Source organism: Nymphaea colorata, chromosome 9 (genome assembly GCF_008831285.2).
Source record: "Nymphaea colorata isolate Beijing-Zhang1983 chromosome 9, ASM883128v2, whole genome shotgun sequence".
In the NCBI taxonomy this organism is placed as follows: domain Eukaryota; kingdom Viridiplantae; phylum Streptophyta; class Magnoliopsida; order Nymphaeales; family Nymphaeaceae; genus Nymphaea; species Nymphaea colorata.
The window spans coordinates 15,830,396-15,848,015 of NC_045146.1; the positions used below are offsets into that span (position 1 = coordinate 15,830,396).

General features: G+C 38.6%; 1 protein-coding gene and 1 long non-coding RNA gene across 10 annotated transcripts in view; one reads left to right on the forward strand and one right to left on the reverse strand.

Annotated features, from left to right (window-relative positions):
* LOC116261336 (uncharacterized) lies at positions 1-16,116 on the forward strand. 4 transcript variants are annotated; one of them, XR_004174276.2, is made up of 6 exons: positions 1-110; positions 1,515-1,794; positions 13,083-13,346; positions 13,571-13,674; positions 13,796-14,765; positions 15,746-16,116. It is a non-coding gene; the product is annotated as an uncharacterized LOC116261336 (long non-coding RNA). The 4 variants fall into 4 exon arrangements; XR_007574352.1 differs by having other exon boundaries at positions 13,796-13,956; positions 14,712-16,116; XR_004174274.2 differs by lacking the exon at positions 15,746-16,116 and having other exon boundaries at positions 13,508-13,674; positions 13,796-14,238.
* LOC116261335 (MADS-box transcription factor 23-like) overlaps positions 13,108-17,620 on the reverse strand; it is a 17,726-nt gene continuing 13,213 nt past the window's right edge. For 5 of the 6 annotated variants that reach the window (XM_050079772.1, XM_031640053.2, XM_031640051.2 and 2 more), the window contains exons 3-8: positions 16,452-16,530; positions 14,695-14,756; positions 13,810-13,909; positions 13,679-13,720; positions 13,405-13,446; positions 13,108-13,263 (exon numbers count right to left, since the gene is read on the reverse strand). In XM_050079772.1, the coding sequence (XP_049935729.1) occupies positions 13,108-13,263; positions 13,405-13,446; positions 13,679-13,720; positions 13,810-13,909; positions 14,695-14,756; positions 16,452-16,530 (481 nt within the window). The remainder of the gene's footprint in view (positions 13,264-13,404; positions 13,447-13,678; positions 13,721-13,809; positions 13,910-14,694; positions 14,757-16,451; positions 16,531-17,620) is intronic. The other variant, XM_031640055.2, reaches the window with a different exon arrangement.

Below are 17,620 nucleotides of genomic sequence, written 5' to 3' on the forward strand. Positions count from 1 at the left end.
CAAGATATTTTTCTCTTTGCTCGCTCCTGGCTCATGCGGTCTGCCTCACGGTCCCCTCCGACGCGGTGCTCGTCCCTTCGCGACCTTTCCTGATCGGAGCAGAGATTCCGGTTAGTCTCCTTTGCTTTCTTTCTCATTCATGAGAACGATAGGATTTTGCCTTTGTTTGTCAGTGTTCGTATTTATCGGGCGACGGTGTCTCCGACGATGCTTTCTTGCATTCTTTCGTTATCTGGAATTATTACCGCTGTGGATTTATTGCATTTGTTCGCGTGGTTTCGGAATTATTTTCGCGAAAAATGGGGGTTTTGCTAGCGCCACGCCTTCCTGGATAGTGTTTTCGGTTGTTCCTGGTCAGATTTCGTGTTTTTGCTTGATGCGTTAACGATAATCTGTTATCGGACGGGATTTTGAAGCTAGTGAAAGCGGATTGGTTTCATTCTGTCTCTTCCTTGTTTAGAGATCGCGGTTTATGGTTAGGTTGCTGACCTCGACTGTTTCCTTGATAATGCTAAGTCGTTTCTTGTCTGTCCTTTTCATTTTTGGAAATGCAATGGGCGAAGGAAAGTGCATCTGGCTTCGTTATTACCCAGAAATGTGACTTTGATATCGTCGCCGTCCCAGTTTCATATGAACTATGCCCGTTCCTTTTGTCATTGGTGCACGTGAGGCATGTACTTTGAATGGCCGTCTTCTATTGCTTTAAAGCCAGTTTACACGTTCCGCAAACGGTGCTGCTTTTCCAGTTGCCGTGACTCGGAATTCCTCGAGGCTTGAGCTGTTGTGGATGTGTATCTAAAATGTTCAGCAGCTTAGAAATCGGGCAGTTCTTTGGGGCTTAATTTACTTTCCTTGGAGGTTTATTAATGTGTCACTTTTTCGCCTGGTAGGAATACTTTGTTGTTACAACTCCTTGAAGTTTAACATTGATGAAAATTTGCGTGTGCATATTCCGGGGCAATTGTCCACATTAGCTTTCTTTTAGTATTTATTTTGATACTCTTTGGTCCACTATTCGATTTGTTTTAGTTTCTGATCACATATTTCCTTTGGAACCTAGCACCTTCTAGAGATTTATCCATCTGTGCTTTCACTGACTGGTTTGATGTTTGGACCATTTACAATGAATAATCTATTTCCATCTAGGTTTTGCCTTGGAATCTGGTGCCTGCCGAAGATCTCTTGGTTGGTCTTCGTAGTTGATACAATCCATAATCAAACCATTTTTTGCTCTTCGTAATTGATGTTGCTAGTCTTGACAAAGTGCTTCCGATGAGTTTTCTGCTTACATGACTTACTTTGCCTGTTTATATTTGTGTGCATGTCTTTTGTGCTTTTAGTTTTTGCTTAGTGGCCATGGTGGAAAAGAGGGGTGAAGGGATGAATATAGTTTTGTTCTCTCCTGGTTTGTATACGATGTTCCTTCCTATTAAGTATTAACATAGGGAAAGTAGAGGGACAGGTTTGAATGTCATGCCTTCATGAGGAAGTACTGATGCACTTCTACCTTCTAGGGAAAGTAGAAGGACAGGTTTGAAACCCTTAAGCCCAAAATTTCGTTCGTCTGCTTTCTTCTTCGTCTTCACTCATGCACGGCGACCGGCGACCACGCACGGCGGCCGGCGACCACACACGGTGACCGGCAACGGTAGGCGGCTACGGCGAACGATCTTTGGCGACGGTATTTGCTTGTTTTTTCTTATTTTTCGTTCGCCTGCCGTTTCTTCTTCATCTTTACTCACCGGCAACAACAGGCAGATGTTCTCTGGCGACGACAGGTGGCGAACGGCGACGGTATTTGCTTGTTTTTTTTGTTCCCTCTTTTTTGTTCGTCTCTTGTTTCTTGTTCTTTTGTTTGTGTGCTTCTACTTCTGTACACACGTGATTTTCTTCGGCCTCAGTTGACCAATAAATTTGCTCTTAGTTTTTGAATACAACTCGTGTCTTGTTTTCTGAAATGTGTTGATTTCTTGCTAGCTGCTTTTCATATAAGTTGTAATGACTGATAAAGGAAAAGAAACGATGCCTATAAGTGGAAGTGGAAATGTAGCAAGTAGTAGTAGTAGTGTTAATACCATTACAGTAGAGAAGGATAATCCATCTCCGCCTCTTTGGCTTTATATGAATATGTTATTCTGTTTGTAATTTTTTGATATATATATATGTGCAAATATGTTATTCTGTTTGAAATTTTTTGACATATATATGTATATGTATGTGCATGTGAGTGTACGGCCGTACCCCCGCACCCAAGTTTTTTAAAAATGGTCCGTACCCGCATCGGCACCGGCACCCGTACCCGTATCTATGTGACATAGGTTAAATCCATGCTATTGAGGTCCAGAGTTTGTTTAAAGTTTAAACTGAGGATCTCTCAAGACACACCTTTTTATACAACCTTGGATTTAAGATCTGTAGCTATCAAACACAACTTTAAGGCAGATACCAAATTCCTATTATTGAAGATATATTGGCCCATTGGATGAATTGCATGAAGCTAACTGCTTTTCGAAGCTAGACTTATGCTCGGGATACCATCAAATCCAAGTGGCGGCAGTTGAAGTGCCCAAGTCTGCATTCCACATGCATGATCGACACTGAGTTCACAGTCATGTCATTTGGGCTGACCAATGCACCTTGACGTTTTAGGCCCTAATGAACAACCTCTTCAGATAATTTTTATGTAGATTTGTCTTAATATTCATAGATGACATTTGAATCTACAACGACAATGAGCAAGATCATTTTTGCATCTCTAAGAGGTCTTGACAGTGCTGCAGAACAATCAACTGTATGCCAAGCTTTCTGAGTGCCTCTTTGGCATCACTAAGTTGTCATATCTTGGACATGTGATGGGCAGAGGACATGTTTTAGAAGGGAAGATTGCGGTTAGGATGAGGGGAAGATTGCGGTTAGGATGAGAGATTGGAAGAGCCTGTGAACAGTAAGAGAGTTGTGCCCGTTTTTGGGACTTGCAGGGTATTACTTCAAAATTGGTAGGGGAATGGAATCATCGCTACACCTCTCACTGTGTTGACAAAGAAGAGGTAGTTCACTTGGGGGCTGCAAGCTGAGGATGCTTTCTGCGCTTGAAGCACGCAATCTCCACAATTTTAGTAATATAGGTTCTGAACTTTCATCTTCATTGCATGGTGGAGTCAAACGCTTGAGATGTCAGTCTCAGGGCTGTGTTGAGCCAAAACCACAACAATCGCCTTCTTAAGCAAGGCCATGAGAATCGCATTTGGCAGCAAATCGTCATATGCGTGAGAAGTTACAGCTATTGTGTTGGCTGTTTTGAAATGGAGACATCATCTAATAGGGCACAAATTTGCTGTTCTAACAGATCAACATAGTTTAAAGTAATGCTTGCAACAGCAGTCCCTTTCACCATTGTTGCAGAAATGAGCTCTAAGGCTAATGGGTTTTGAATTTGAGATACAGTTTCGCAAGGGGAAACACAATGCAGCAGCTGATGGTCTATCCTGACCTATGGAGTAGCAAGACAATTCTTGCTGGTGTTGTCCATGGTGCAAGTAGACTCATGGGACCAAATAAGGCTAAATCATTGAGAGGCCAATTCAGTGCGCAAAATTAGGGAGGGGCTGAGCACTATTTCCCAAAGGTGCTATGGGTATGTATGGAAGGACCCTTGCCTGTACCATGAAGGCTACATCTACATCCCTTTGGAGACTTCCATACTAACGACTCGACTGCAACACTACCACATTACACCATTAGTCGGTCATGAGGGAGTCGAAGAAACTTACTAGCGCCTGTGTTCCACTTTTTATTGGCCGAGAATGAACAAGGCTGTGAGAGAGTTGTTTGGAATTGTGTGACATGCCAACTCAATAAGTATGAGACTATGCATCCAGTAGAGCCATTGCAGCCTTTATTTATTCCTGAGATAATCTGGGAAGACGTTACTATGAACATCGCCAACAACCTCCTTGTCTCTTGGGGAAAATCAGTCATACTCGTGATGGTTGATCAATTGTTTAAATATGTGCACTTTGTGGCGCTCTCTCACCTGTACATGCTAAAACGGTAGCAGCATAGCAACCTTTCAGGAGCACACAAGGAAACTCCATGGTAGCACACAAGGAAACTCCATGGTTCGCCGCGAAGTATTACCTACGATAAAGATCTTTTATTCTTAAGTGCATTTGGGAATAGTATTTCAGATTTTAGGGGACGATGCTGCAAATGAGCACCGCTTACCGTTTGCAAATGGATGGGCAAATGAAGGCCGTGAATCACTACCTTGAAACCTTTTTATGTTGCCTCAACCTAGGGTCTTTGTCTTCAAAAGGGTTTCAACAATCTAGCTCCATACTACGTTGGCCCCTACAAAATAAAACAAGGAACTGGACCTGTCTCCTATGAGTTGTAGCTGAGCAGTGTACATCTCGTCTTCCATGTCTCCAGGTCGAATGAAACATTGTTCCCAACCACCCATTGAAGAGAAAGCTGCTGCAGCAACAATATTGGAGGACCATCCTACTATTTTCCCTACAAACACTTGAGCATTCAAAGAACCAGGAAGGGTGGACAATGGGAAATAGAATGGTTAATTGCGTGGTCAGCCTTTGAAGATCTTCTAGCAACGTGAGAATCTACTGATGATACCTAGAGGGGCTTCCTAGAGATACAAGACTTCATTGAATTATGTAGACCATTTTGTATCAATTTCTCATATTCAATACCTAAGTCCAAGCCTGAATCCATAATTGATCTAAAATCCCTAACCCAAACTTTTACCATGACAGTAGACGAGAGGACGAGATGAAGCATCAGTTAAGGTGCTAATAATTCCCTAGGGGGATGATCGGCCACAGACCGCGGAGGGCTCGACTAGCAAGGCTGGGACGAGTGGGCTGCAAAGGCAAGGTCGGCGGCTAAGTGTGGTTGGGGGTCAGCTGAGGGCGAGGGGTGAAGGTACGTGGCTTGTGCTTTGGGCTGCCAAAGGCCTTCTGTGGTTGAGATAGGCTGGGATGAATGAGCGTGTGGCCGAGGGGTAGTGCGGCAGTACGCAACAGGCGCAAGGTAGGCCAAGTTGCATGAGGGCCTAGAAGGTTCCTCATGTGTCGGGAGCTATGCGGCCAGAACAAAGTTGCGATAGGGGACCAAAGCATGCGGTGGCAGATTACCTTCACATGGGTAGGATGTCGACAGAGCAAGGGGCGATGGTGGCGCATGGGCGATGATGCGGCCATAGCAGAGTTGCGATAGGGGACCAAAGCATGCGGTGGCAGATTACCTTCACACACCATAATTGGTGCAAATGCAGTGGGTGACACATTTTTAGCTAGATCCAATCCTCTCCTTGGCTGAGTAGGGTGGGCAGCTAAAAATATGGCGCCTGCCATATTTGGAGCTTGCCCAATGGGTTGCCACTGGTTGGGTGCCTGCGAGTGCTGATATGGAGTATGCTTCACTTCCAAGTGGTATGCTGGGAGTGGAGATGATGGGTCCGGCTGTTGAAGTGGCATGCCAAGTAGGAGACGGCGTGTGGCAGGTGAATGTCAAATGTGTGTTGTGTATGGCTAGCATGTGGAAAGAGGCTTCAGAGTGTGCAAGGTGGAAGGCGCCCCTGATGGCTGGATGCTTGGTTGGATTTGAGGCTTGCCTGGATCGGATTCAGCTCAAGTTGGATGGAGCAAATTGCACTTGCTTGGGTTTGGCCCGAATTCCACCTTATGGTGCTGCCAAGTTGGTTGAGGGCTGCCAGGCATGAGTGAGCTAGCCAGCCTGCTCTTGGCTGGCGCTGCTGCTTGGTTAGCCTCCTCTTGAGGCTCTACTAGCGGTGTTTGCTAAATGATGCAGGCTAAGGGTCGTGACGGATGTGGGCCCTTACTGAGGTCCGTACCTGGCCTGGAGAAAAGAAAGGCATGTTGCGAAACAATACCAAATGAATGGGAGAGAAGCTGTTGTCCCATGTACATGTCGAAGTGGAGTGCCTGTCGCCAGTCATGGAAGATAGATGTCAAAATAGGGAAATGCACACGGGCAGCATTGTAGGGGAGGGGGAGTGAGAAGGGTTCGATGGAGTGGGTTCTGGATCCAAATTAAACCCTTTTCTGTTTTTTTTTTTGAAAAAGATGAGGACAAATTGTCCTCAATGCAGTTTGACTGCAAGAGACTTGTTAATGCAATTTAGATGAAACCTGGATGTTTTTGTTCTAGTGTAGACCACATCGGACGTGTTTTGTCTGTATCAATTGTTGCACTAGAGCTACACATTGCATCTGCACCCACACCGGCACCAGCATTGCTTCGATGCAGGTGCAGCTGCTCTTTTGGCGTATCCATGTGACTTAGTTGTAGCCTTTGGTGTTGAACTGAAATTGATTACAAGGCATGTCGTGGTTTGTTATGGGTGGTAACCAGCCACGTTTAGACTTGGACTTTGGGTCCAAAGATCATGACGTGTAACTCCTTAAAAAGGGGTTGGTCATAGTATTTAGAATGTGGTAATAACTTTACATCTATAGTACCAAAAAGGATCAATGTGCATCATCTTCATAAATATTGTTTTTTTTTTAAAAAAGAGTGATATTAATGTTAAAAAAGAAAAAACAAAAAAATTGAAAAAAATGCTTTTCTTGGGAAATGAAAGTTAATTTAACTCATTTTTATCACATTTTTTCAATTTTTCTCTTTTTTGATGTTAATATCGTAATGATTAAGCTTTAAACATAAACTAAATTATTTATCATCATTAAAACAATATCTTTATCATTTTATCTAGTTATTTTCTATGTCTTGTTATTAGTTTCTCATTTATTTTAATTTTAAGTAACTTTTATATATTGTTTTAAGATTGACTTATGGTAGATTATAGCCTGTTTGGATTGTCCAACCAAAGCTAGTTACTGGGTTTGGGAATAAGTGAACTGGGCATTGGTCCATTTTGGCTTGAATTGCACATACAATAAGGTTGTGTCTGATACAGTGGATACCACTATATAACAGCCATACACCTAAGCATTAAATATCATGAAACCCCAACCTCGTTGTTTAGCCAACTTCTATTTGCAACCAAAAAGACTATGGACTGGGTACTTAGTAGCATAACACATAAGTACGTTGGTCTCTCAGAATTTCTCAAATTCTTCAATAGAGCATTATTCTCAAGTTCTCCCACATATGGGATGTTTTTCAATTCATTCCTGTTAAGGAACACACCCTTTTGTGTGGTGGACGCTTGGTTAGAACTTCATATACGACTAATACTAGATGTAATGTCTTAGTTCAACATATGTTTAGAGCAGCTAGTGTAGTTGATCTTAGCTTGCCCATAGTTAACTTTGGTTCACACTTAAAAATGCTGCAGATCATGGTGCTTGGATGCCTAGATTTGTTGTAAGGCTCAAGGTTTCTAGGTCCGGCTGCCCGGCATTTCTCAAAGTCTTGATGTTGTGGTGTTTCTAGCTCTTTCATATGAAGGGGAAACGGGGAAAAATGGAGAACACAAGGAAAGAGGGAGCGCAACTCTCTCTCTCTCTCTCTATATATATATATATATATATATATATATATATATATATATATATATATATATCCCCTCTCTCTTTTCTTAGAGGCCCTCCTTTTTTATGCAAGATTCCAATAAAGCTAACACGTCTTATGAAAGTTACTAACACTTGTTATGCAATATGCTAAGTTTTCATTTTCTTTTGAATGTGTTGAACATTTTTCATCCTCCATAGCAGCCTCAAAATCTTAAGTTTTAAAGCAGAACTTGTAAGTCACCTTATTTCAATTATCTGGATACTCAATCATATAAACATTTGTGATACAACTTGTGCTGTCTTAAACGTATAGTAACTATCTCAGCTAAATCAAACATTTAATCAATAACCACAACTTATGTTTGTAATCATATAATAATGGATAAAAATTTCATGCATAAATCTTAACTTGGTAGAAAACACAAAAGATTGAAAGAAAAGGAGGTTCAACACCACTTTATTTTGCACCAGACTATTGTATAAATATACAAGATGTCTTATAGCCTGTATTTATTCAAGAGCTGTGGGATGTGAATAAAGAATTAAATAAAATTTTCAGGAATTGCACATAAAGGAAACCAGAATGTCATGCCTCTTCTCCACAAGCGTGAATCTAGTTGAACCTTGTCTGGCAAGCATGACAACAATTTGTTTTCCAAAACATTTTACTGTCATGGCTCTGTGAAGAAGTCAAGTCATTAGTTTTGACCTGTAAAATAATTAAATATCAAAGTGGGAACTCAGTTACAGGTTCTCAATAAAAATATCAACATCCTTACTCATTTAGAATTAATGTGAAAATTCATTAATTTTGCTTCATCTGGATGCCGTGATCATTTTATTATCTGTGTTAGTTTTGACTAAAAGTTCTAGATCTTTGTACATAGTTCTCGTACAACTAGATATAGACAAACTAATTGGTTTTTTAGCAATAAAGAAATTGTGAATTTAGTGGTCTGAACTCAACATGTTTTTTGTAATGCATAACATTTAAAATGACAAATGAATGTCATGGTAAAACATTTTGTCTAATTTTTGACCACTATTGAGATCTTTGTGAAACATGAAGATCCTAAATGACACTTGGGAGTTGGGACACTCAGTGTCCAAGCATTGGATGTGTTACAGCATCACTTTGTTCTGGGACAGTTTCATGTGCTAGTGATGACTCACCATCCTCTCAACTTTATGTTATCATTCTAAAGATGTTTTCCTTGTGATATATAAAGAATCATCAGTGTCTCTATTTCTTAGATTTTTGAGCTTTCTGCTTCTTTTGGTTATTGTCTATGACTTGGCAAGGAATGTTGTTAAGGTGCCATTGGAAGATAGTACTTGTTAGTCTTTGGAAATGGGGAAAGTTTGGAACTTTGAAGTAAAAAGGATGATTGATGACCTGATGGAGATGACATGATAGTTTTTCAAAGAAGATTAATAGTAGGCTAGGTAATTTGGGGGGAAGGATGATTATGATTTTTTTAATTTGGGTTGTTCTTTGGGGAATAGTAAAGTAAACAATGTCCAAGAGAGAGAAAGTGAATTTATACATCAATTTTTATTCCTTGAGTATAAATAAAAGCATTTTCCCTTATTTGATTTTCTACAGTCTCTCGAGATGGTTTCCTGGTTTTATTTAGATGGGATGTTAACTTTTTAATGATAAGAGGAAAGTTAAATAACAAGATTTTCCACCTTGAAACCGAGAAGCCTCTCACATTTTTCGGATTTAAAAGAGTAGTGTATATGTAAGTGCTCTAGTGGTGTTTTTGGTGCTTGAGAGTGTAATGATTTCAGCCATTATTGTTCGATAAAGAGTTTGCCACCTCGGAAGTCAACAGTGCTGGTTAACAATTGGGCCCAGTTTCCTAAGAGGCTTAGCTGAAAGGTGGGATTACAAGAAAAAGTTACATAGGCAGTTAAAGTGAATGGCAAATGTCTATCCATGTGAATGTCCTAAGATAAAAATATGTTGACTGGGGTATTGGGTGCCCTCACCTAGACTGTTCTCTAGAAGCTAGGCTGTAACTAGGTGGATATCTGGGCTTTCTTTTGATAAACGGTTTGATATATTGGCTTAGTTAACATGATACTCTTTTGAAGAAGGATGGATATGGTAAATGTAAAACCTCTCCTGATCATTGTTGGAAGAGAGATTGACCTTTGGTTGACATTGGAGAATTTGTTGGTGGATAGCTTGATTTGCCTATCATCCTTAATATGAGGTAGACTTGAGGTTTAGACCCGTTGAATAGAGTTTTCTGTACTATCAATTGTTATCAACGGTATAGGCTTTAGCCAGATAAAAAATCATTCGTGTTTGCATATGGTGTTTGGGGTCGTGACTTTATGTGTTTGTTTAAATTGTATATTCTTTCTTTCACTTATTTCCTTTGGTCTGTGTCTTCAATGAGTGTATTATGACATGTAGGCTGTCATACATTTGCCGTATGAAGAAAAGAAGTGTAATGATCCTATTTGTCAAAGGCTCAGCGAGCTGCTCTTGAGTTTGCATAGTCTCCGTGGCTTGGTTGGTCACATAGGCTACTTGTTCTTAGCGATCTGTCACTTGAAAATTACCTTAGGATGCTTGTCTCAATGTTAGAATATCCTAGGCTTTTTATTTTTGGCAGCCTATACATCCATCTACCTCTGTGGCTGGATGGTCTTTTTTTTTTCAAAAAAATTGTGTCACTGAGAACTGTTGCAAAATATGCATTTGCGGCGACATTTGCGTGGAGGACCGGAGGTAGCCGACTGCTTTCAATATATATATATATATATAGAATATAACACATAGGCAAAATATGCTGGATGGTTAAAAATTTAAAAGCTGTGGCTAAATGCACCCTAAATCGCCGCTAAAAACATTATGAACTGTTGTTATACCATAAATTGTTGCTGGTGCTTCTGTTGCATGGTGTTTTTAGCATCCTTTTGAATAATTTGTCATCCAAAAATGTCCAGCAACTGGCTGATTTATGTATATGTACATATATATAAAATTATAAATGGATTATAAATTTTATGTTTCCATTAAGATTTAATTTTAGAAATTGGAATTGGAAGATTTCCTGTACTCTAAACTTTAGTCATGTTTATTGTCATGTTATGAAATGTTTAATGCGTTTGGCCGTTTTCATTATTGTGCATTTTTATTGTTCTATTATGGTTTGATAATTATAGTTTTTATTGAGAAATGTTTTGGTTTTATTGTTAAAATTTTAACAATTAGTGTCGGGGGTGGGTGGTGCTTAGTGCGTCTAGACTTCTAGCAGTTGAACGTCATATTGGTGAACCCTAGACAGTTACATGCCATGTGCTTGAACTTTTTCCAAGAGATAGTAAACTCCTCTTATCTTGTTCTGCATCTTGTTTATTTTGTTTAGTAGTTCTCTATTCAGGCTTAATTGTTTGCTGAGGCTATCCGAGTTGGATGTTATTCATGGATGTTTTCGCTGTTGCATGAATGCATCTCCAGGTCCTGGGTTAAGGTCCATTTATATTAGGATTCCAGTATGATTTCTATGAGGGTATATAGATGTCAGTCTAGTATTCTGTGACAGCTTGTTTGTCTCTGTATAATTTTTTAAGTGTTCTCATAGTCCCCTCTCTCTCTCTCTCTCTCTTTTTCTCTGGCTTTCTTCTTTTCCCATGGCAAATTGTGAAGGTACAAGTTTATTTATTGCTGCAGCATCTGTTATTTCATGTGTTTTAGTTTCGTATGTTTTTTATACCTTTCTTAGCCTTTTGTCTAAGATCAAGTGTTTTAGTTTCATATTTTGGGCAGTATGCTGTACAGGAGCTGTATGATGAGATGTTATTGTTTCCTCTCTATTTCCTTCATGATTCACTTTATACTACTTGGTTGCGCCTCTCTTTGTAAAAGGATCATGGAGATGTATATCCTCCATTTACCTTTTTGTTTGTTCATTTTGTGACCTATGTCCCAGATGCTGGTGTAGTGGTATAATCAGTTATTTGATGGGTTTCCAGTGTGCTGCTTTATGGTTGCATAACCAGATGTGTAGAGCTTACTTTGATGGATCTTTCTCATCTGTTAGATTGTCGTATTATGCTTTTTGACCTCGCTGTCCAGTGCCAATCATTTTCAGTTACGATTAACATAGTTATTTTGGTATACTAGGATCTTGAGATTTACTTTTTTTTTTTCTTATAGGTTAATGTGTTTATATTTTAGTTTTTAAACCATCTTCTCTACTAATAAAACATGTGTTACACATGCATTTATATATGACAAGATGCACACAACTTTGGAGATCTGTTGGTTTACAAAGGAAGACGGGAAAAACTGTCAAGGATTTTTATAGTTAGTTATTATGAGGTCATTGTTTCATGGCTAGACCTTTGGTGTTGACAGTACAGGATTAAACGGAAAGTATCTTGATATGACTCACTTAAGAAAATTATTTTTAGAGGAATCAGTTTATTCATATGCTAGTTATATTTGTTATCCATGCTTTCAATCCTTAACTGTGGTTGTGACATATTCAGACCAAGTTTCCCAATTATATCTCAGCACTGTTAGTATTACATATCTGCTGATGTAGTTCGAAAAGGCATGGTGTTGGTGCTTTATCACATGTAAAAAACTGAAGATAATATACCAGCGATTCTGAAGGGAAGGGTTTACTTGCCCTCAATACACATTTCTGTTTTGAGAACTCCAATCCTATCTAGAATTATATATTTATGAATTTATATAATCTTCGAAACCAAACTTGATTTATGAGTCATTATTTATATGTCATCTGGTGATCTTCCTTATTTTTTTATTTCCCCCTAGTCCTCTTTCCATTTTGTATTCTATATATTTTTTCACATATATGATATACATATACAACATATATCACTGTCAAGAGTCAATTTTTATTATATTATTTGGTTTGTTTAGTAGATAAAATAGACAGAAAAATGAAAAAAAAAGTAGGAGACCAATTATGTACTTGGGAAACAGGGGTTGGGTTGCACCTTACGTCTGAAACAATATACGATAATGATGTATTTGACGAATCAAATACTATTGTCCACTAATGGAGCATTTAAATTTTTAACTAGTTGATATTAGGTGAGAATTTTGTCAGTGATTGTTGTGAAAAGATGTTTGCAAGAGCATCAATTCTATAATTTGGTTCAGTTATAGACATCTTATATGGGTCAAATTATGTTTGTTTCACTGTTTTGGACAATATGTTTAACTCACAATCTTTATCTCTAAGAGTTCTGGAGATTCCAAGATACACCGTTCCAAAATACACAACAGTCTATGACAGCTTCTATGTATCTTACATGAGCGAGAGATGTTTTCCTCTTTAGATACATGAGCGAGAGATGTTTTCCTCTTTATTGTTCCAGTCATCTTGAAAGTCGCAGATGATCTTCCTGTTTTATTTTCTGGGTGCTGTTTGTGGACAAGGCTTGAAAATCTTTTGATGAGAGATAAGCAGCCAGCTTTCTGCAGTCATTCACTTCATTTAATGCAACTGCAATCTGTCTCAAGGTTTTTAGAGTTCATTATATCAATCAGAAGTTTTCTTTCTCTTCCAGGCTACTAAACTCTGAACTGAAGCATTTACCTTAGTGTTGTAACCTTGGATGAAGCTTCATATTGTTGTGGTTGAGGTTGGCTTAGCTGAAGTTGGATGGGCAGGTGCAGATCATCACCAAAGTTAAAGCCACTGTTCAAGGCACTCCGCCGTGTCTCATCTGCTGACCTTTGTCCATAGACCTGGTGTTAATAGAGTGAAAAAAGAAGTTAACTCTTTTGCCGTTTGAAGGTTGAAATTTCGGACAATGTACCAAAAGCCAAGTGTAAGTTCTTCTAGCCGGTAAAAATTTCTCTTGCTTTTCTAAGCTACGAATCTTTTACCTTCTTGTACAGCTCCATGTTCTCCTGGTGCATGAGCTGTCCCTGCAATTGGTAGTGGCTATTAGCAGCATGAATGTGTGTGTGTGTGTGTGTGTGCATACAGCACTTAGGCCTGTCTTAAGGTGGCTTAGCAACCACCTCTCAGTTCTGTCCATCCAACATTCAGGCTGCTGGCCAGAGAGGGGGCGAAAGAGATGGGAACAGGTCTTGATTCAAGTTGTTTGCAGTTAAACATCTTCTTAGATGTGTGTGTGATGTGAGAAAATTCAGGTACCTTGCGGTTTAGCTCTTCAATTTCATCAGTTAGCAGTTGGTCCTGCAAAATGCATAAATTACATTATCAGGCTATAAAATGCTTTGATTGGCAATTTGACTTGTCTTCCCTTTGCAGAATGGAGTACACACCTTCCTCCTCCTAACTTCTCGCAGGCTCACTTCTAGTTGGTTTTCTAAATCTTGTAGATCTTTGACATTGAGGCCTGATAATTCTTCTCCCTTTAGTTGCCTGCTATGTGAGAAAATATCATGGGAGTCAAATTTTGTGCTCAGCAGGTATCTTAAATCAGATAAGTAATTGTGCTGTTAGTCAGCTTCCCCTTTTTTTTTCTGCTTTCTGTTTCTAATAAAATTAGTTATCCCCCCAATCTTCACTTTAGGCCACGCCGTAGGAACTTTGAAATGGGTTTGGGCAAAAAAAGTGCTCCATAGCAGTGTATTGTTTAAATTTATTATGTGTTTTCTTAAGTGTTTATTTTTGTAGTTGTACAGTCTGTACTGTTAGATGTGATAACAAGGAATGCCCTTACTAATTCTTCAAAGGTTTATTTCATTTTATATGCATCATGCTTTCTTCCCCTTTCTCAAATTGTTTGGTGGAAATTGCTAGTTTAATCTTGGTTTGCTATTGTCTTGGTACCTAACCTTTTTGAATTTGGTCATTATTTCTGTCTGCTAGTGGTTGTGCTAGTTTTCTTTTACAACCAAAGCCACTCCTATTTCTACATTAGTGTCGGTGTAGTACTTTAGAGCTGCAACATCTTTTTCAGCTCATCTGTCGAAACATTTCATTTACCATGGTGTCATAAGTACTTTCATTGCAAATAAAAAAACAAATCCAATGTAGAGGATTCCATTTCAGTTGTAGAAGCTTACATCTAGTCTAGTAATCTTAACTACTGAGAACACAATTTCCAGAAACTAGATCAACAGATTGCAGATATAATATAGTGTCTCTGATATTAATATTTGAATATCTATGATAAGCTAATTTTAAGGTGAGTGGGAAAGTACCTTTGCTTTTCTTGCAGATTCCTCAGTTGCTGCGTCAAGCTTGCTGCTTCTCTCTGCCATAACTAATGAATGTAAGTCCAAACGACATGGTTAGTCCATGTCAAAGATGATTCATCATAGAAATGCTGCATCGAGTCATACTGGCTTAATATTTGGAAAAAAAATCAAAAGATGTATATCTTAAGAGGTAGGTCTTCAGAGTTATCTCAGATGATTTTATATTGCCTCATGAAGAAAATGAATAATTCTGGTTGAGATGCCATTAAAAAATTCCGTAGTCTGAAGTTATGCTCTCTTATGGGGCTAGTTGCCTAGGTTAAAAGTTCCTCAACATCAAGGACACTTATTTAGCATATATATGATAATTTGTAATGGGCACATGAAGGATATAACGGAAGCTAGTTGTCGAGAATTTCACTGCATATATTATTGTTATCCTTGCTTAATTGGATCATGGACCTTGTTGAGTGTTTGATGTGATCATAAGCCATCTAGATGACTAGATATTTGTTTGCCTCCTGCCTTAAGTAATTCTGCTACCTGAATGAACTGGTTGGAGATTGTTGAAACTCATCCTGCTCTATTTTGGTGTACATGAAATGGAAAGGATGTGTGCTCTAGCAAGTAGATGAATTCTTCACCATCCTTTGTCATACTACACTTACCTCAGGGCCTAAAGAACAACATGACAAAGGGCGTATGGGGGGATCCCTATCATTTTGAATATGTAAATTGTTAACTACCGGTTCTTAGCCTCTTAGGTGTTGGGTCAGGTCCATGGGACTGATGCGGTAAGAACTATAAAAGCGAGTCAGTCGGTGTATTTGGGGATTATTACGACAATGGGAAGATAGCTCCTCTGGGAGGACGGGACTTTAATCAGGTAATAGGGTTTGAGTGGGTGAGTTTTGGGGCTTATTGGTGTGCTGTCTCTCTTGTACCCAACCTTGTTAGCTGGACGCTAACATGAATCATCACCAAATTCATATTTTCCTAGGCATTGAAAGTCAACATATCTATGTGCTCTTATAGATCTGCACCTCACCTTCAGATGTGAAAAATGTGCGAAAAGGACAAATGGAGGTGGAGGAATGGATAAGAGATGGGTTGGACAGTCAAGTATATGGATACAGTATTATTTCTTCATCTTTAAATTTTTGCATAACAAGATAATGTGTGTGCAGTAATAAAGAACAGTTTCGACAAAAAGTCTATATTGTGGACCATTTGTGTTTCTTTGTTTTTTTGTACAATTAGAATTGTCCTGATTGTGCAAATGAAATGGTTGTGTTTATAGTTTATACTATAAGAAAAACATGGAAATCATCATTTTGGAAGTCTGCTGTGCATTGTAGCTTATGGTGATTCATGCAGTTTTCCAATTAGCTTTTCTTTAATCATGTATGTCCTCTGTCTCTTTTGATTTAGGCTTTAAGACAGAAAATGTTGAGGGATGAGCATGGAGATAAAACATGGGCTGGAATGATTAAGATAAAAGGGCAATAATCCACGTTAAAAATAAAATTTCATGCAAGGCTGTTTGGCATTCCTGGTTCATGGCCATCTACGAGTCATGTTGCACTCCAAAATAACTGATGCACAGTCTATTCCACATTAAGTGTTGATCTCCTGTTGCAATAGGAAACAATGACTACTTTTGGGCATGGTGTACAGGAATTGGTATAAGAGATTTAGTCGATACATACCATGGATTCTGCTGTTGTGAGTTCATATAGGAATTACAATTGGATACATACCATGGCTTCTGCTGTAGTAGTCAAATCTTGATGATTTTCTGCTTTTGATTTACTGTAACGGTCAATAATTCCTTTCATGCTGGTCATCATAAAGCAGATCCTGTGTTATACTTTTTTCCCGTGCTAACAGTTCTTTACTAGAAAAATGTCAATAGGCTGCATCTCAAGTCGTTTTCAAAATACTAGGATATAAAACTGGTATACTCAGAGAAATATTGTGAAATATAATAAATGTGGATGCAAAAAATATAATGTGTACATGTGTGCGTGCGCGTTTTGTGTGTATTATGCTACCATATTCTTTTAGCAAGGTAAACTTGTATTGCATAAAGTTGATCTTTGAAAGGGAGAAGTGACTTTTCATCTTGTTTATTGAACTTATTTAATACCATGCATTAAAGTTGAGTTCAACATAACTTTGTTGGCTTATTGTTCTAATATCATCTTAGTCATGAAAATTTGATCTAATGCCTACATAATTGATTCTGCGGCCGCATTTTTCATAAAGAATGTGTGCACGGTGTTGAATTTTGGTAACAAGTATTCAGAAATTTTATTAATTTCAGTTAGCATCTTGACATATTTCGGTATGTGTAAATATGAGAAGTTAAACTGTATTTTTCTCTGATTTGTTATGCGAAGTTCTGTGCGAGTCAAAGCGACTCATCCATTAGAGGTGAGTGGGGTTTAAATATTTAAACAAAATTAAATGAACAAGTCAAAGATTGAGTGTGTATATTCCATTCTTGTAAGTTCAATTTAGCTTGAAAAAATGGAATATGCTTTACATGCTTCTAGTCAAATTGCTTCTGGTCATTTGACTGTTAGTGTGCCGGGAACTTGTACCTGACCTGTTTCTTTTTCAAAATACATTAATGGTTTTTTAGTATATGTTTTAATGAGATTTTTTTTTTTAATCAGCTTCACTCAATTTAGAAAGCTATGTTTGAGCTTTGGTAAGCTTGGTCTGCCGAGCACAGTCTATCCAACCGCAGTCAAACCAATGGAGCTAGGTTTGATTCAAGATACTCTAGCAGTGCAACCCTGGCTGATGAATAAACTCAGCCAATTTTAATATGGATCAATGCATATTGTTTTTTCATCCGACAAAGAGGTGATGTGGCCAAGTCATAAGTTGTCTTGCAAAGTTCTGTGGCCATTCTTAAAGA